At 38.9% G+C, this 20,912-nt stretch overlaps 1 protein-coding gene across 2 annotated transcripts in view; it reads right to left on the bottom strand.

Moving 5' to 3' along the window:
* The window catches only part of Tmem135 (transmembrane protein 135), a 180,781-nt gene that overhangs the window by 145,766 nt on the left and 14,103 nt on the right, over positions 1-20,912 (bottom strand). For both annotated transcript variants that reach the window (XM_034516600.2, XM_076937588.1), the window contains exons 2-3: positions 9,753-9,880; positions 9,432-9,524 (exon numbers count right to left, since the gene is read on the bottom strand). In XM_034516600.2, coding sequence (XP_034372491.1) covers positions 9,432-9,524; positions 9,753-9,880 — 221 coding nt within the window. The remainder of the gene's footprint in view (positions 1-9,431; positions 9,525-9,752; positions 9,881-20,912) is intronic.

The raw sequence follows: 20,912 nt of genomic DNA on the forward strand, positions 1-20,912 counted from the left end.
TATACTTTTCCTTCCAAGAATTCCCTTCCCAGGACACAGTCCCTATGAATAACTGGCCAGAAGGTTCTGTGGGGTTAGCCTCTCTTACAGGGCTCTTCTTCTCATTAGTCTTCTTTTGTATGCTGGCTAGAACCTAAGGATGCTTTCTCTGATGCTTTGGGCTTTTTCAATCTTTCTCTAACTGCTCAGTGTCCTTCCCTGTGGCTGTAGTAGACTGGCTACATGGCTGACTTCCATATCCACTTACCTAAACTTCTGCTTCTTCTCCTTCTCTCTTCTCCTAGTAGCTGCTGAGATTTACAGCTTACCTAACCTGAGGTTTTTCTTTTAAATTGTAATAAAATTGTCCTCAAACTTCCTTTGCAGTCTGTCCTTAAATTCTCTCATTAATGAGTAAGAAAGCCAAAGGGAAAGCCCTGTTGCCACAGAACTTTAGGGGGGCTTTCCAAAATTTCCAGTAACAATAGCAATTTTAAAAAGAAGATAAATTATTTTATCGCTTTGAAAGCAAAAGCAAACAAACAAAACCCACTTCAACTACTATTTAGAATGGACCATAGTCTGTAACATCAGGAATCTTGTGTGAACAACTACTAAGACTAAAACACTAAAGCAAAAAGTTCTCTTAGAGGAAATATAAGCAAAAAGCTTTAAAAAAAAAAAAAAAAAGAATCAAAAGTGAGCATTAAAAAACTATACTCAGGGTACCAATCCCACCATCAATGAACTTCCTGACAACTACTCTTCCTGTCCTCAGATGGTACACTGGCTGTGTTCATATACATTTTGACTTTGGTATCACTGTAGTTCAACTCTTGTTAATACTGTAAAAGATGAACAATTATAATTTAAATATCCTATAATCAGCTTCTAAACTGGACCAAGATAAGTTTCTATATTTTATGAGGTAATGAAATATTAATGCTGAGAAGCTGAAAAGTTAAAAACAGAGCAAGCAAAAATGTATAAATAAAATGAAATCGAAGTCTTAAAATAGTCTAATAATGTAAATAAAAGAAAAAACACAAAAATTAACAATAGTAAAAAAAATAGCAGATCTAACCTACCCCATCAGTAAATAAACCAGATGTTAATGGACTAAATAACTTAATAGAAGTAGAAATGCTATTTAAAAATTCAGCTTCATGGTATCTGAAAAAAAAAAAAAAAAAAAAAAAAAAAAAAAAAAACTTTTAACACAAAGGCACAGATGCTTGAAATTAAAAGACCCAGACCATCATCAGTCAGTGTTCAAGGGCAGCAGCAGCTATGCTAGCGTGACTGGTAATGCTGTACAGACTGTTAAGAAAATGCTGTACAGCACGCCTTTAATCCTAGCACTTGGGAGGCAGAGGCAGGCCAATTTCTGAGTTCAAGGCCAGCCTGGTCTACAGAGTGAGTTTCAGGACAGCCAGGACTACACAGAGAAACACTGTCTCAAAAAACCAAAAAAAAAAAAAAAGAAAAAAAGAAAAAAGAAAAGAAAATGCTGTACAATTAAGAAAGACACTTTTGAACAAGCAAACTATCTGAGCTATAGGCAAACACTTGGCACTGACAATACCAACACTGACAAAAGCATACAAACAAGATAGATAGATAAAACCATTATAGAAACTGACTTAGAAGTAGACAATTCCCAACCACAGCTGGAGGTCTTATGCTTTCTTAGCAAATAACCTGAGACCACTGAATTTGACCAGAAACAGATCATTAGTTTTCCAAGACTAATTGTCCCAGGTGTCTATCTGGAAATATCTAAAAACATGTTTAGCTGTCCCAGTTTGTAAGGAATTTTAAAAAGCCAATAACATGAATGGCCTCATACACAAGACAGCCTTCCCCATAAAGGGATCTTTTGTAAGAAAACCTGTCAATATTGCCAAGGTTGAGGAATTCAGCTATATGTAAAATTATCAACCCTGGCCTCAGCAAAAACCACAGAGGTAAACCACTGTGGTAAAAACCACTATAAATGAACCAAAGAAAAACCACGATTATATCAATTGACGTAGAAAAGCATATGGCAAAAACACTATTATCTATTCATGATAAACTTTCAACATACTGGATGAAATGTGAGCTTTATAGAGCTGACAATGCACACTTAAATAGACTACAGCTTACAGTATCACAGTTTAGGGTAAGAGACGGAGTACCATTTGCTAGTACCAGGATCAGGGCTAGGAGAAGAGAAGAGAAACAAAGCTTTCCCACCGGCAGGTAACAATATCTCCTGTCAAAATTTCCAAGGAATGTGCCACCAACTTCCAGGCCAAGATTAGGACAAAAGGTAAATGGCATTTACATGCAATGTAATAGGCATAGAGAAAATGAAATATAAACACTATATTTGCATACTTCCAATCACACACAAAAAGTAACTCAAAACACATGAAAGGCTGAAATGTAAACGCTAAACCTATAAAGCTTTTAAAGAAAATGGGAGTAATCTTTAGGTTGTTCATGTTTCACAAACATGATACCAAAATCAACTAAAGTTTAATAAAAAAGAGACAGGCATGGTGGGGAATATCTGTACTTTCAGCACTTGGGAAACTGAGGAAAGAGAATCACAAGTTCAAGACCAGCCTGGGATACACAGTGAGTTCAAAATCTGCCTGGACTGTACAGGAACACTCTGTGAAGGGAAGGAGGGAGGGAGGGAGGGAAAGGAAAAGAAAAAAAAGAAAGAAACAAGACAAGACAAACTGCCTTTAATCAAAATATTTTTGTGTTCTGAAAAACATGACCAAGAAAGTAGTGAGACAAATTCACAGAACATGGTAGAGTATTTGCAAATTCCAGATACAAGAGATGTGCATTCAGAATATCTAAAAATAGTCGTACTCAATAGTTCAAATGTAAATAATACAATAAGAAAATGTCATTTCTTTATAGAAGATATAAATTAAAAGATGTCTGGTATCACTAGCCATCTGAGGAATGCAAATCAAGATCACACTGAGACTGCACCTTCCACTCTGCCAAAGACCCTCCCTATACTGCCTCTGTAGTAAATAGAAACCAAGTAGCCACTTTAATGAACAACAGTTCTGCAAAAGGTTTATCATCGTTGCCAGGCTAAGCCAGCAGTTTTACAGCTAGGTTCATTTCCCAGCAAAGTGCAAACCTTCCAAGTCCACATTGCAATGTGCACACGACTAGGGCAGCATCATTCACAGCCGGAGCCTAAAGGGCCTAAAACTCCAGGGTATGGGTGTTCTGAGAGCAATCAGCAGTGAAGCAGAGATGCACATCATAGCCTGACTTTCAAACTATCAGGTGAGCAAACAGGATCATTCATTAATGGTCAGAAACTGTGTGATTCCACTAACATGAAACACTCAGAGGAAAAAATGTAGCCATGAAATTGATTGATTGGCTAGGACTGGGTCAGTTGGGGATGGGTATGACTTACTAAAGGAGCTTCACTGGGGGTGAAAATAAAATACTTGGAATTGACTGTGGTGATGGCTGAACAAATTTATAAATATACTTAAAACCACTAAATTTTTAAAAGGATGAGTAAAATTGATAATAATAACACTATAATTGTATGGAAACAAGGTATAAAAGTTCTATCTTACAAATGACAAAAGCTGATGGAATTTCAAAAATATCAAAATAGATGGAAAGTAACACCATGTTCATGGATAAAATACCAATAGAATAAATAAATCATAAATATGCACCAGTATATTTCTATAATGGGAAACTAAGCAATAGAAAAAGACTGAATCTTGGGTGGATCAACAGATGCTTAGGTTAAAAAGAAAAGAAAAAGCCATTGCTGTAACTGTTCAAGTCCTCAACATGACATATGCAAGTGCACACCAGATTACCTGTCCCTAGGGGGCAGGCAACCTTTGTGGTGATGAAATCCTTTTGTGTAGAGACAGCAGTAATAGGGGTTAAACAACTCAATGCATGAGGCCAAGCTGCTCAGAACTGCACAGAGACACATTCATGAGTGCAGTTAAAATAGGAACACAGAGTTCTGCAGGTAGCTGAGAGAAATGTCCCTTCCGAGTTTCACACTGTACTCCCACGGTAGCCGTAACGGAAAGGGCTGGTGGAGGACTGAGACAACATTGCACGGCTGAGTCTATGCACTTTTCATGAAGAGAAGAGCAGATGGGTCAAGCAGTATTTCACTGACGATGATATGCAGAGTTAAAAAGCAAACATGATAGTGATATCAAGAAACATCAATGTAAATATACATATCAACTAAATACTATTTAATTATATTTAAATTAATTTATTTAAAATCATGTAAATATACATATTAATTAATTAAAATATGAATATTTTTAAATTGTTGCACCAAACAAAAAGAGAGATACATAAACTGTTTTCAAATGTTAAGACATACTAAGCAAAACTAAAAGGAATTCTGATTGTGATATATAAAACAAGACAGAACTCAAGCTAAAGGGAAGTAAACATTTGTTTGTTTGTTTGTTTGTTTGTTTTAGACATGGACTTACAATGCTGCCCTGGCTGACCAGGAATTCCCTAAGGAGAGCAGGCTGGCCTGGCGCTCAGAGCACTCCTGTTGCCTCTGCAGTACTGTCAGTAAAGGCGTATGCCATGCTTTCAAGTCCTTCAAATATTTTAATACCAGAGATTCTACCACAAGATGAAGATAGATTCTATATAACATAATTACCTCCCTCTTGCTTCTAAGAGGGTGATTCCCACCACCACCAAGGCTTTCCCTTCCCTGGGGCCTCAAGTATCTCGAGGATAAACCCATCTTCTCCACTGAGGACAGACCAGGCAGACCTCTACTGCATATGTGCCAAGGGCCTCAGGACCAGCCCTTGTACACAATCAATCCCTGGGAGCTCCCTGGGGTCCAGGTTAGTGGAGACACTGGTCTTGGGGTGACCCTCCCCTTCAGCTTCTTCAATCCTTCCCCTAATTCAACCATAGGCGTCCCCAACTTCAGTCCAATGGTTGGGTTGCATCCTTCTCAGTCAGCTGCTTGGTAGAACCTCTCAGGACAGCCATACTAGGCTCCCGTCTGTAAGGACATCACAGCATCAGTAATAGGGTCAGGCCTCAGAATGCTTCCACCCCCATGAGATGGATCCCAAGTTGGGCAGGTCACTGGACCGTCTTTCTTGTAGTCTCTTCTCCATTTTTGTCCCTGCAGTTCTGGGACAGGAACAATTCTGGGTGAATTGTTTTGACTGTGGGTTAGTAACTCTGTCCCTCTGCTTGAGGCCCTGTCTATCTACTGGAGGTGGACTCTTCCCGTTCCCTCTCCACAATGTTGGGCATTTTGGCTAAGGTCCCTCCCATTGAGTCCTTAGAGTCTCCCATGTCTCTGGTACTTTCTATAGGCCCCTACCTAGCACTCACTCTCTCGGCCCTCTGGGCTTCTCTCCTGTTCCCCACATACCTGATCCTGTTCCCCTTTTCCCTTTCCCCTCCCCTGCTCTCCCTCTGCCTTCCATGATTATTTTCATCACCCTTTTAAGTAGGATTGAATCATCCTCACTTGAGCCTTTCTGCTTGTTACACCTCCTATAGTCTGTGGGTTGTATCCTAGGTATTCTGTACTTTTTGGCTAATATTCACTTATCAGTGAGTACACACCATACATCATGTCCTTTTGGGTCTGGGTTACCTTACTCAGAATAGTTTCTAGTTCTAGCCATTTGGCTGCAAAATTCATGATGTCCTCAGTTTTAATAGCTGAACAATATTCCACTGTGTAAATGAACCACTTTTCCTGTATCCATTCTTCGGTTGAGGGTCATCTGGATGGTTTCTAGCTTCTGGCTATCACAAATAAGGCCACTATGAATATAGTGGAGCATGTGTCCTTGTGGTATGGTGGGGCATGTTTTGGATATATGCCTAAAAGTAGTATAGCTGGGTCCTCAGATAGAACTATTTCCAATTTCCTGAGGAAACAACAGACTGATTTCCAGAGTGGTTGCACCAAGCTTACAATCCCACCAGCAATGGGGAGACTACAAATCCTCACCAGCACATGCTGTCACTTGAGCTTTGGTCTTAGCCATTCTGACTGGTCTAAGGTAGACTCTCAGGGTTGTTTTGATTTGTATTTCTCTGATGACTAAGGACTTTGAACATTTAAGTGCTTCTGGGCCATTGGAGATTCTTCTGTTGTGAATATGTTTAGCTCTGTATTCCATTTTTTAATGGGGTTATTTAATTTTTAGGAGATTAACTTCTTGTGTTCCTTATAAATTTTGGATATTAGCCCTCTATTGGATGTAGGGTTACTGAAGATTTTTTTTCCCAATCTGTAGGTTGCCGATTGTCCTTAAAGACACATCTTTTGCCTTACAGAAGCTTTTCAGTTTAATGAGGTCCCATTTATCAATTGTTGATCTTAGAGTCTGAGCCAGAAGTGTTCCATTCAGGTAATTTCCCCCTGTGCCAATAAGTTCAAGGCTCTTTCCCACTTTCTCTTCTATTAGATTCACTGTATCTGATTTTACATGGAGGTCCCTGATCCACTTGAACTTGAGCTTTGTGCAAGCTATGGATCTATTTTCATTCTTCTACATACAGACCTCCAGTTAGACCAGCACCATTTACTGAAGATGCTGTCTTTTTTTCTACTCGGTGGTTTTAGCTTCTCTGTCAAAGTTCAGGTGTCCATACATGTGTGGATTTATTTCTGGGTCTTCAATTCTACTCCATTGTTGGGAGCTGACCTTAAGCAGAAAGCAGCTAGATCAACTTTGCAACCATCTGGAACCATATACCCTGATCAAAGACTTGGTTTTCAAAAGCCTATAACAGCTGAAGCACACTCTGATAAGTATATTGTTTATCCCACATAGCTTGTTTTGCTGTTTAGTGACCCCAGCTGTATGCTGCATGTGGTAAAATGTTTTCACCTGTGTTCTCCTATTTGTGCTTATAAATACCCAGGATTTCCTTGTAAAAGTGTGGTGTAGTAGTGGAGTAGAGTAGAAATTGTGTGTGTTGAAGACAGTAAAGGAGACTTGACTATAGATCCTCTGGTTTGTTTTCCATTCTTCGAGTTTCTCCCTCTTCTTCCCCCCACTCTCTCTCTCTCTCTTGCTAGACCCCGATCTGTGGACAGAGCAGGCCGAAACACTTCATTGATCAACCTGGCTGTTTCTATACCAATACCATGTGATTTTTTTTTTTATCACTATTGCTCTTAATACAGCTTGAAGTTAGGGATGGTGATTCCCTGGAGAGTTCTTTTATTGTTGAGAATTATTTTGGCTATTCTGGGTTTTTGTTTTTCCATATGAAGTTGAGAATTGCTTTCTTCATGTCTGTAAAGAATTGTGTTGGAATTTTGATGGGGACTGTATTGAATCTGTAGAGTGCTTTTGGTAAGATGGCCATTTTTACTATGTTAATCCTACCAATCTATGAGCATGGGAAATCTTTCCATCTTCTGAGATCTTTTTCAATTTCTTTTTTCAGGGATTTGAAGTTCTTGCCACACATACAGATCTTCATTTACTTGGTAAAAGTTACATCAAGATATTGTATATTATTTGTGACTATAGTGAAGGGTGTTGTTTCCCTAATTTCTTTCTAAATCCATTTATCGTTTGTATAAAGAAAGGCTACTGTTTGAGTTATTTTTATATCCAGCCACTTTGCTGGATATAAATTAAGCTACACAGAAAACCTTATTAGGTTATAAACAAAGCAAACACTACAAACAACACTCTCAGGTAAGGATGCAACAAAACAGAGTTAACAGCAATAGGCTCTTTTATTATTCTAGACTCACTGCAAAATAATTTCTTATTAAAAGAATAACACAGCCTATGATGAAGGAATTTCCAGAAAAGGACATTGATAAACCTATTATAATCATAATCTACAGAATACTTATAGCAGTGGTGAGTATATTCAAAGCTTTAAATAGTAACAGCAACACAACTTTAGCATTAGAATAAACACAATTTTCAAACAATAATGCTTACAGACAAAAGCAAGAAAGATCTGTTGGTTTTCTTATATGTGGGAGCACTTGTGATTACATGGGGAATTGTCTTGATAAAGTTTCAGATAAAGAGTACTAATGTCTTCAGTGTGGTTCCACATGATAAGCACACACAGCCACATATGTACACATGTGCACTTACATGCAAAATAAAGTGAAATTGTAAACTGCAAACTGCTGACTCTGGTGGTTATGTGAGAATTCTTGTCACGTGCCCTGTTGAAATAGGCACCTAACTATAAAACTAACCCTGCTTAAGTGCTAACAGTCAATCAATTGTAGCATGCTGACTAAAGGATGCTTGTGGAGAAAGGGGTGTTTTCTTCAGTCCTGTAGCTGCTGCTCAGTTGCCATGCTTTAGGAAGTAATCTCCCATCCAAAAGGAAAAGCAAAAACAAACAACTTGAAGTTTCATGTATCTTTTGATATGCTTTCAAAAACAATATTCACCTTTTAAAACTGATTTGAGATGCCATCAGCAGAATAACTCTTTCATTACGTACAGGCAAAAAAAAAAAAAAAAAAAAAAAAAAAAAAAAAAAAAAAAAAAAAAAAAAAAAAAAAACCACAAGTAATACTTACCAACCGTGTTGCTCTAATTATTTTTTCCATACATTAACTAAATTATCTGAAAGTGTGACAATGACTATCATTGCTTCCATTTTTCAGGTGAAGAACAAGCTAAGGAGGTGACACCGTTAATGGTGGAGCCAGACTATTAAGCCAGAGACAGGCTCTGGAGTCCCCCTAAGCTCTGTAGTATGCTGTCCTTTGAGGCAGAATAAAACAGGTTTTGAATTTTCAGACATTACAACATCAGCAGACCTCTGAGTTTAGCAATCCATACAATGACAAATACACTCTTATGAAAAAGCTTTAACATCAACTATCCCCTGACTAAACCACTTATGTAAGGTTCTATAGTATAAATGAGTTCACATGGAAAATTTTATGTGATGAACAATAAAAAAAAATGCTATCCACAAGATTCTTTATAGAATACAACTGGTATGACAGGTTAGTCAATGATCCTGTAGCAGAGAACAGACCTAGACAGTAAAACAAAATTTATTATTAACTGTCTTAGATATGACAAAGACGCTATGTGGCTAAGGAAACAGGCTTCCACTGAAATTTTCATATTCCAGTGCTTTCATTAGGCTGTTATCATCGAACCTTCTATTACTTTAGTAAAAAGAAGCTGGTATTTTTCGTCTCTACTTTTATATTTATTTTTGTATTGCATATTTATAAGATACTTATATTTATTTTATAGACAATAAACAAAGTGTTCATATAAAATTAATTTTCAATCAAATAGCTGAAGAATAAAAAAAATATGTAGGGACAGATTTGTCATCCCTGGACAATAATAAATAATAGGCCATAATACAATTCTCCCAGGTAACTTATTTTATTAAACATGTAGATGTGTAAAATTTACCTGCTTTTTCTTTCAATTAGAATAGCCACATATGAGGCTGGCAGAGCAGCACCAAAGCCAGGAGTCCATGAGTAGAATTTTCCAAGAATCTTCCTGAAATTCAAATTTGTAATTTTTGTATGAAACTCCTAGTTGATCATTTGAGCACTTATAAACAGAACTTTCTCTTCTCCACTTGCCCTCTATCCAAATATCCCACAGTACCCCAAACACACCAGGTCCCACAATAGACTTGAAGTCTCTCTGTCAGAACTAGGCAGGACTCAAAAGGAAACTTTCAAAAAAAGCCATTAACATGGATTGGTGATTATGAGTACCAACCTTAAAATGCAGAAGAAAGTGATATACAAGGCCCCATTAGCGGTCAGGAAGGAGGCAGACTGGAGGATCTCAGGAAGCAGCTTGTACAGGTAATACTCCAGCTTCCGCTTCCGGAGAACAGCTGCAATCTGGAAAGAGGGAGGCTTTGTTATTTAAGCCAACCAACTGTTTCCCCTTACATTCACTCTTATATGGAAACCACTAAATAAAGAAAGCATCTACAACCACCACCACCACCACCACCACACCTCATGGTCATATGACAAGAGAGCTTCAAAGCAGGTACATTAATAAATATAAAATTAGTAATAAAAATAATCACACAAAAATTACAACACAGATTACAAGATAAGTCAGCCCCAAAGGTAGATACATGTAAACCATAAAAGCAATTTTCAAATGAAAAATATACTTTCAAAAAGAAAAGGTAAACTGCAAGCCAAATAAAATCACACGTACAACAAAGCTCCATTAGCCATTTTCAGCTCAGCCTACCATCTCAGGGAACCTCAGTGTCTGGTACCAAAAGCTAAGCAATGATTCAGAGATTCAAACAGCAGCTGGGAGGGATTAAGGTGAGGCATAAAACAAGTTAATAACTTCTGGCACTCTAGAGCCCTGAAAAAGAAAAAAATTAATGATGGGCCAACAAGCTGGCTCAAAGGATAAAGGGGTCTGCGTCCAAGCCTGGTGATCTGTGTTCCATCCCAGAATTCAAGTGGGAGAAAGAGCACCTACTTCTACAAAGTGTCCTCTGATGATAACATGGGAAGGCCCCAATGCCACAGACATTTAAAAATTAAAAACGTTTGAGAGATTCATCTAGTAATTTCAAATTGAAAAATATTAACTTCTAGGTTTTAAATTGAAAACCTATGAGTTTGTTTCTTTGTTTGTTTGATTTGGTTTTGGTTAAAACCTGTTTGGTTTGGTTCGGATAATTTTGAATGTAAAGGGATGATTTCTAGATTAAATTAAAACCACCAAATCCCTGGCATAGTGAGATGATATAAAAATGAAAATCTGAATCTACTCAGTGAGTGCACTAATAATGTTACAGGGGATAAAGTAAAAGATAATCATAAGTAAAGATAATCATAAAGCAAAAGATCATGATAGGGACTGACGCATAGAAGGTGATCCCATGGGGGCGCTCTGATGCACGGGGCCTTGCAGAGTCACTGGAGTGAGTATAGCCTTTGTTCAGGGGTATAGAGGAGAAGCTGAACAGATAACAGAATTATTACAGGTGAGAGAGAATCATTGTCCATTGTTAGGAAACAGCACAAAGGAATAAAGGTTAGAACAGCAAGATTAGGGAATTAGTGGGGAGGTGAAAGAGGCACTGGGGAGAGACAGTAAGGCTGACAGTCTCTATTCATCCCTTATCTTTCCAGAAATAACACTTCCTGAAGCTGGAGGCCAGCAAGTCCAGTGACCTCTGCTATGATCTTATTTCAACCATGAAGTCTCTGAAACTGACCATCTCCCCTATTTCAACTCAAGTGCCATCCATACAAAGAAATAATGAAAAAGGAAGCCCAATCCTATTTTTAAGGCATATGAAAGTCTTGATGGAGGTGGGGGTAAATAACAAACCACCATGCATTCGGCAGTGTGGTAATGCTAAGCCTAAGAGAGAAGGTACTGATAGTCAAACACAGGAATGAAAAAAACTACTTGATGCTGGTGAAGAAACCAGAAACAAGCTATTAGTCACTTAATCACCTCTCTGCACTAAGACCAGTCACCTGTGGGAAACAGCTTACTAGAAGAGAGGAGCTCACAGTTCAAAAGGTCTCTGTCCATTAGCCCACTCTGTGGCTTTTGCGTGGGGTAAGGCAATATATCAGAGCAGGAACAAGTGGCAGCCAAAAAAGGGAGGGAGAGAAACAAAATGGGGCAAAGGTCCAACTATTCCCTTCAATGGCCCCCAATGACCTAACATCCTTCTACGTGCCCCAACATTAAGTCTGCCTCTCTCTTCCAACAGCACTATAGTCAGGAAACTTAAGTCGTCAACACATGGGCCTGTGGGGAGATTCCAAATCCAATCTGCTGTACAGGCCATGTTCATAAACTACAAGTCCATTGTACCTAGTATGAAATGCAGGTCCAACACAATTCTTTACACACTCCAACAGAGACCTCTGTAAACAAAATAGACTTCTGTAACTTACACAGAAAGCAAAGGAAGTAGAGGTCCTATAAATAAAAATTTTTTAAATGCAGAAAAACTATTCCCAGATCAACTGTGCAATACTGACAATGCAAACACATGAAAAGAACAAAATATAAAACCAAGACATTCATCCAAATACATCTAACTTTTGATAAAGGCACAAAAACAATTCTACAAAGGGAAGAGAGCCATTCAGTAGACAGTGTCATCAGGAGAACAAGAAATATGTTACAAGAGAAAACAGAAAGCCTGCATCTAATTAAAAACTAGCAACTAGTGTGTGTGTGTGTGTGTGTGTGTGTGTGTGTGTGTAAATCTCAAAGGCAACAGTAAAAACACATCAAATTAGAATAAAGGTAGGAAGAGATATTTTCCAAATAGAATATATAAATACCAAATAAAGAGTAGGAAAATGTTAATTAAAATCACAATGAGCTATCACTATACAATCATTAGAATGGCTAAAAAGAAAACTAATGTCACGGCTGGGGAGATGGCTGAAAGTGCTCTCTGTGCAAGCATAAGGACCTGAGTTCAGATCCCAGCATCCATGCAAAAAGCACTGCACCAGTGTTGTACATCTGTAACCCCAGCTCTAAGAGGCAGAGACAGGGTACATTTCTCAGGTTCCCTCACCAGCCAGTCAAACTGAAATGGAGCTTCGAGTTCAAGCAAAGATACTCTCTTTAAAAAGTAAGGTGGAGAGGTGACAGAGGAAGACACCTGACACTAATTCTAACTTCCATATGTATATGCACTGCTGAGTGCTCTCTCTCTCTCATTCCCTCACTCCCTCCCTCCCTCCCTCCCTCTCTCCCCCCTTCCTCCTTCTCTCCCCCCCACACAGGTACTGCATACACCTTACAAACACACACAACACACAATGACAATATCAAATCCTGGCAAAAATTCAGGCAACCTAGGCACTCATTTGTTACTAGTAGAAACGTGATATTAGACTAAGATATGCTAGAGGAGAGTTTGGCAGTCTGTTGAAAAGCTAACCAAGCAACTGCCATTAGAGCAATAAGTGCTATCCTGGGTGTGTATTTATCTCTAAGAAATAAAAATTCTTGCTAACATGACCCTTGTATACAAATGTTTATAACAGCTTTGCTCATAATTATCAAATTATAAACCCAGATGTTCTCCAACAGGTGAGTGGTTTAACAAACTGAGATATGTCTATGGAATAACTACTACCTAGAAATAGTTTTTTTAAAGGCACAAAAAAAAAAAAAAATCACTGCTCTCAGGCTTGGTCAGAGAAGCTTCTTATTGCAGAGGGTACCAGTTAATGCAGAGCTCATTAACTGCTCTAAGTGCTGAGAACACACAACTGTGAACAGTACTCAGCCCTGCTGAACATCCACATGGGTCAAGCCCCTGGCCCACAAAGGTTCTAGAAATATCATGCAAGAGGGAGAAGATTAAAAGAATACAAGAGCCAGAAGGTGGAGAAGAATGCTGTCAAAGGCTGGCCTCTGGACATGGTTGTCACACACATGAGCTCACAGCAGCTATGAGTGCTTGTCTGCACAAGACCTCCACAAGATCAAGAGCTTTAAAGAGCCCAGCATGGAGAAGGAAGGGGCTGCTGACATCTTGCCCTTTACTGAGGAGCTAATGGCTACTGAGGAAATAAAGGATTATTTTTCTTTAAGGTTGGTGACCATTGGTAAGTTACCCATGACCCAGTGGATGGCCCCACACACATGTGCACATAAGCAGCACTAATTGGGGTTAGTAGGTTTATTTAAAACTACATGAAGATAACAGGGAAGTGGGATACATGTTGAAAGGTGGAGCTGGATGGGAAAGTGGAATTTAACAAAGATACACTGTATGCATGTATGTTGACTAGTTTTATGTCAACTTTACACAACCTGGAGTTATAAAAAAGGAGGGAACCTCAATCAAGAAAATGCCCCCATAAGATCAGCTGTAAGACATTTTCGTAATTGGTGATTGACAGGAAGAGTCCAGCCCATTGAGGGTGGTGTCATCCCTGGGCTAGTGGCCCTGGGTTCTATCAGAAAGCATGCTGAACAAGTCATGATGAGCAAGCCAATAACCAATACCTCTCCATGGCCTCTGCATGCCATCAGTTCCTGCCTCCAGGATCCTGCCCAGTTTTGAGTTTCTGTCCTGACTTCCTTCAATGACAGACTATGATATGGGAGTGTAAGCCAAATAACCCTTTTCTTCCCCATCTTGTCTTTGGTCATGGTATTTCATCATAGCAAGAATAATCCTAACTAAGAAAATACATATGAAATTTTAAAAATAAATTTTTAAAAGAAAAAACACAAGACAGTAATATAAAACGAACTATGCTAAGAGAAAGGGGCCAATCTCAAAGGAGCACTCGCTGTACTTTTACTTTTTAACACTGCTCTGATGGCAAAGTACAGGAAGGAAGACTCACTGGCTGGGTAACAGAAGCTAAGGGGACAAGGATGTGAAGGTGAAAGCACAGCTACAAAAGAGCGAATTCAGGGATTGCAAAACTGTTCTGGGTCTGTCTTTATTTATTTATTTATTTGCTTACTTACTTACTTAAAGTATAGTGGTGTTTTGTCTGCACTTAATCTGTGCACCACATGCGTGCAGTGCCCATGGAAGTCAGAAGAGGGAGTCTGATCGCCTGGAAATGGAGTTACAGATGGCCATGAGCCATCGTTTGTGTCCTAGGAATTGGACCCAGGTCTTCTGGAAGAGCAGCCAGTACTCGTAATCACTAAACATGTCTGTGGGCATCTAAAAGCAAGAATTTGATGTCTTATGTTTCCCTCAATCTCTGTCTGCCTTTCATTCTAAGAGCCTCTCTTTGAACAAATTCTACTACACTGGTTGGTTGGCCAGTGAGTTCCCCAGAGTCCTCCTGTCTCTGCCTCCCAGTTCCTGGGATTATAGGCACAAAGCCATACACAGCAGTTTATCTGAGTGGTAACAATTCAAACTCTGGTCCTCCTGGGGCTTTTTGTTTTTTTGGTTTTTTGTTTTGTATTTTTGTATTTTTGAGACAGAGTCTCACTTTGTAGCTTTGTCTATCCTGGAATTCATTATGTAGATACATAGATGGGGCTGGCCTCTGGCCTCAAACTCACAGAGATCCACCTGCTTCTGGCTCCCAAGTGCTGGGATTAAAGATGTGTGCCACTTCACCTGGCTCAGTTCTCCCAGTTTATGAGCAACAGGGACATCTCCCTTCTTGTGTTCTGTTGTGGCTACATCAATGGCAGGACATTTATTGCATACTGTAGCATTGTCTGGCAAGAAGATGCCATTAAAAGAAACAGGATAAAAAGTTCATGGAATCACTATTATTTCCTTCATGTGTATGTGAATCTACATCTACCTCAAAATAAGGAGTATTTGTTTTCAAAGTATACTCACAAATAAATACTTCTCACTTCTATCAGAGAAGTACCCAATAAAACACATACACCAAAATCATGAAAAATGAAAAACCAGACAAGAGCTGACAGGAAAGAGGCACGATTACAGACCTTACACATTGCTGATGATACTGCAAATGTTGCACAACTCCTGTGCAAATCTGTTTGATAATACGGACACATCTAATCATAGCTCTACTCTTATGTATATGCTCAGAACACATGCTTTCTCTTCAACAAAAGACTATTCTCCATCTGTAGTCAACCCCAAATACCAGCACACTAAACATCCACTGACAGTAGTAAAGTGTAACAATTTTACATCTATACAATATTGGTAAAAGCAAACTACAGAGTGGCTCTAAAAAAAAAAAGAAAACCTGACACAAAGCTCAAGAAATCAGGACTCTGTCATCATTGTGTTGTTAGCCAGAGCTTACAGCCAGGGTTTACAAGTAGTAAAGACACTGAACGCTGTGCAGTCTGAAGCCAGGAGAAGCCTGGGAGTCCAGACAGAGTGATCACCAAAGTTTCCCAGTATGCAACACACGATTTTCATTCTCCATGCACACAGTGGGCCACAGCGTGAACAGCTCAAAACCCTGGCTAAGCAAACAATATAGCAGCACCTGGGCTAGCCTTATGGTCATTTTTAAAACCTTCATACTCAGGTATGATACCATCAAACACATTCATTGATGTAAGAAACATCATTTCTTATATCAAAGACCTTAGCACTGTTTATATGCTGTGACCCAATAACTCTATGCTAATTCCCTGTGCAGTTTCCATGGTTCATATGAAAACTTAGCAAAAAACTTAAAAAAGTTTATCATAAAATAATCGCTAAACCATATTAAAATTTAACATATATTTATGTAATGTTGTTTTAGAAGACTAATAATATCTAAAAATAATATATATGAAAGGAAAAAGACTGTAAAACAATAAGGCTCATATATGACAAATATTAAAATGCTATGCATTGTTATCACTAAATGGTATATAAACTGCTAATTTAATTTTCTCCTTTTTGCCATCATATACCTCAGTCATAACATCCCATAACATAAAATGTTATAATTTATAATAACAGGGAGAAGAGATAAGTATGAAAAAGTAAGGATTATCTATCATTTAAAATATAACTAGGAAATAGCAATAACCACAAAGATATGGCACAAAATAATTTAATTACTTAATTAATTTTCATTCTCCACTTTCATTATTCATTTAATTTTCAGTCTCCACTCTCCAGCCATTAGTATATAGGATCCTTGTTTACATGCTCTTTAGAGGTCAGTTTCCTCACTTCTTAAACAAAGAGGTTAAGGCGCTAGAGCAATGGCTCAGGGGTAAGAGCATTTTCTATTCTTGCACAAGACCTGGGTTTGGATCCCAGGACCTACAAGGCAACTCACAACTGTCTATAACTCTACTTCCAGGTGATATGATTCCCTTTTCTGTCCTCCAGTGACACTGCACACCTGTGATGTAATCCATACACAAAGGCAAAACACTCACACACATAAAATAAAAATCTTTTTTAAAATATAAATCAAGAAATAATAAAGAGGTTAAATTAAGTAACACTGTAAGCTCCCTTTTTCTCTGTAAAAAAAATTTTTTAAAATAAATGATACTGGAAACATCAGGTATGAGCAGATATGGATACAATTTTAAAAAGTTCACATAGTACACACAAAAAATGCTCTGGAATGGACATCAGACCTAAGTTATAAAACCAGAAAATATTAAAGTATCTAAAACATAAGCAAATACATTTACAAACACGTGTCAAGGTCCACCAACAGCTTGAATGAGCTCATGAAAGACCAATGTGAACCAAGCCAAACCACTCAGTGCAGAGGAAAGACATAATTGGGAGGCCAGATCACAATTTTAAAGTTCCCTCCAGACCTTTAAGAAGGTCTTAGCCTTGGCCTCTCAAGGTACAGGCACTACCGACACATACCACTCTGTGGCCTCCAAGTCCCCGTTCACAACACACTTACCATCCACTAAGGCCGTATGCACTTCACCTTACGCACTTATAGTCCCTTGTTATTCATTTATGATTTCCCCATGTGATGAATGTCATATATTTTCCATAGAGATATCGTACCAGCACTGACATTGCAGTCTTTGACCATGGACAACGACAAATCTAATTAGCTCTCACGGGCTCAGCACAGCATTAGACTCATTAGTAACAAGCCATAAATCAGCATTCACTTTTAGCGCACAGGTTGATCATTCATCTCTTGAAAATAACTCCATTTCTAGATGTAAACAAATCTAGTTTCTTTGGAAAAAATAAAATAGTTTACAGTAACAGATTTTGTGTTGTATCTATTCTTAATCACTTTTAAATAAGGATTTCTTTAAAGCAAGATCTCACAGTAACTCAATACTACTAACACAGGGCCAGTCTGATTTGTAGGAGCTATCCTTCTGTGCATTATAAGATTAATACTATCCCCTTAATTAATACTGTCTCCCCTTCCCCGTGCCCCCGCCCCATTCCCTCCTTCCTAATGACACAAAATGCCAACAGCATCCCCTTGTTTTGACAACCAGAACAATCTGCAGACACTGACAAACATCTATTCAGAAATAAAACGGCCAATCCTTAAGAACAACTCCTTTAAAGAAACTGGCCAGCTCATCTTGAATCCTACTACTGTGTCTTAAAGGCCTCCAGAGACCCATGTTATAGTTTCAATCCCCAGTCTGTAGTATATTTGGAGACTGTGAAAACATTAAGAGATGAGAACCAGTCAGAGAGGCCTTAGGCCACTGAGGCATGCTTTTGAGTGGAGTATAAGATACAGTCCCCTCCAATCTCCTCTCTACTCTCTTCCTCTCTCATCAGATGGCCATCAGATGAGAGTCCTCTGACATACCACCAGCCATCATGTATTTGCTGCCTCATTAGAGACTCAGAATCAGCAGAGCCAAGCAAGCCATGCACTGAAACCCCAAAACCATGGAACAGAATACACCTGCCTCTTTTTTAAACTGATTGTCTGGGTGTTTTGCTATGGAGATAACATACAGAAAACTGCCATCATGAAGTAGGGCTGTAGCTAGGAGCACGCCTAGATAATGTGAGTAGGAGAAATAGGAGAAAGAAATCTAGGAAAGAAGGTATAGGGGAGAAAAGGCATAGAACGCTGTAAGCAAAAGAATAGTAGGTGCTTCTGTAGGGCACAAAAAAACAAACTAACAATAAATTGAGAGTATAGATAGTAATGGCTGTGCAGATGAAGTTTCAGATAGGAATGAAGATTCCACCAGAAATTACTAAATGCCAAACTTTTTACACAACAAAAAAGAAATGGCATCGATCATTTGTGGAGAACTGAGTTGAAGGTGATAAACCAGATTACCAGAAAATTTCAAGGCAGTGAAGCATTTCAAGAACTGGGAACAAAAAAGCACAGGAGAAAGGTTTTAATACTCTCATCTGAGTTAAAGAGGAGGGGAGTGTAGGTGTGTAAGGGTGTGTAAGGATGTGTAAGGGTGTGTGTGTGTGTGTGTGTGTGTGTGTGTGTAACTGGGTGTAGTTGCTAAGGAGCCTGAAACACTGAAAGAAGCTGCAAGAACCAGCCTCAGCATGGAGAGGGGTTCTGAGAGAGGGGGTATCTGGGAACAGCGAAAAGAACAACTCAAAGTCAAATCATGGACCCAAGTTGATGACCTGTGTTCTGCTTAATACAACTTTTCTAGTGTTTCTTGCTATACTCTGCTTTCTCTTTGGAGATCTCTCTGTCCATGTCCTGCTTGCTTGTGTGTGGGTGTGTGTGTGTGTGTGTGTGTGTGTGTGTGTGTGTGTGTGAGAGAGAGAGAGAGAGAGAGAGAGAGAGAGAGAGAGTCAGAGAGACAGAGAGAAAGTGTCTGTCTCTCTGTATTTGTTTCTGTGTCTGACTGTTTTCCAAGAAGTTTTCTCCTTTTATCCTAATAATTCTCTGACTAGCTCATATCCTACAGAACACAGGTCCAGTCTTTTACCAATAAATCCAGTAATTTATTCCAATTCTTAAGAGAAGCAAGCATACATTTTTTTTCTTAACATTGCAAGAGTTCAGAGATCTGTCTGCCTTTGTTAAGCACAGATGATAAACTAGTTTGGTGGGACCCTGCCCTGAAATTACCATTTCTACCACACCTAAGCCTAACCTCCATCTGTCCTAGGCTGACCCTGAACTTGGGTATCTGCCTGCCTTTGTATCTTTCTGACAAGTTGGCTCATAGAGTAGCTGTCTTTGTTCCTTTAGATTCATGAAGCCTCTCATAATTCATATTGCATTTGTATAGTTGAGAAATATACATATACATATTCATATACATATTGAATTCATGTATTTAAATCTCTTTCCCATAGTGATAAGGGCTGTCATTAAGGTCCCAGAGTTTACCATTTTGCTGAGACATTAGGCACAACTTCAGCTCCTGGACTCATGCTGTCTGATTATCATGGGGTCATTAATGTTAACAGACAGGACATTTCTCAGAGAAATGTGAAATATGTATATTATTATACAAAAAAGCCTTATGTCCACATCAACTATAGACACTCATAGAGGCTCACACCAGGACCCTGTCCCAGGGGCAGGAACCATGTCATTCTGTCCCCACCAGGGCCATGCAGGGCTCTTCATAAGCCAAGTAGGAGCTAGAGAGATCATTAGCAGGTAAGGACACTGACTGCTCCTCTAGAGGACCCAGCATTTACAGGGGTCACAAAGGTCAATAACTCTAGTTCCAGAGCATCTGACACCAGCCATCCTCTGCCTTCACAGGACTGCACACATGTGGTACACAGACATACACAAAGGCCAAATTATTCATATGCACAGAATAAAATTTTTTTTTTACAATTTTATAAAGAATCCAAGCACTTTGAATCCTGGAAAATAGGATGAAAATACCTTGAAAACTTCTCAGAAATAACCAGGACACCACCCATGCCATCAAAGGCTTAAAGGTGGACAAGAGTAAGTCTGTTTTAAGGCCTTTTTGTTGAGAAGGGACCCAAAAGCATCCTGCTTGACAAGGACTGCCAATAATCTTTGTCTTTTCAAATTAGCTAACTGGGGACACACCAGATGCCAGATACGAAACTAAGATGTAATGTTCAGCCGTGCGCCAATCCAGTATTGCTTTGGTCTAAGCCCTGTATTTTATTCCTGAATACTTCCTCTTTGGATTAGGAATGTTTACTCTGTGAATCTTGGAAGCAGACAACCTTGTTTTTACACTTTGTAGAAGCCAACAGCTGAGCCTTGAGTCTCAGAGAAAACTTTGAACTTAAGACTTTTCAGCAATACCAGGGCAAGAAAGATTGAAGGGACTCTCAGAGACAACCTGAATGCATTTAGCTCTGTAAGAAGGACATAAGCTATAAAGCCTTTGATTAACATTTTTTAAAAAATGTATAAAAGCAAAAAGGAGGAGGGGGAATGGGATAGGGCTTTCTAGGGAGGAGAAAGAGATGGCTCCCAAGCCACCAAGCTTGACAACCCAAGTTCAATTCCATGAATACATAGAATGAAAGCAAAGAATCAAATTGCA

Source organism: Arvicanthis niloticus, chromosome 1, assembly GCF_011762505.2.
Source record: "Arvicanthis niloticus isolate mArvNil1 chromosome 1, mArvNil1.pat.X, whole genome shotgun sequence".
In the NCBI taxonomy this organism is placed as follows: Eukaryota; Metazoa; Chordata; class Mammalia; order Rodentia; family Muridae; genus Arvicanthis; species Arvicanthis niloticus.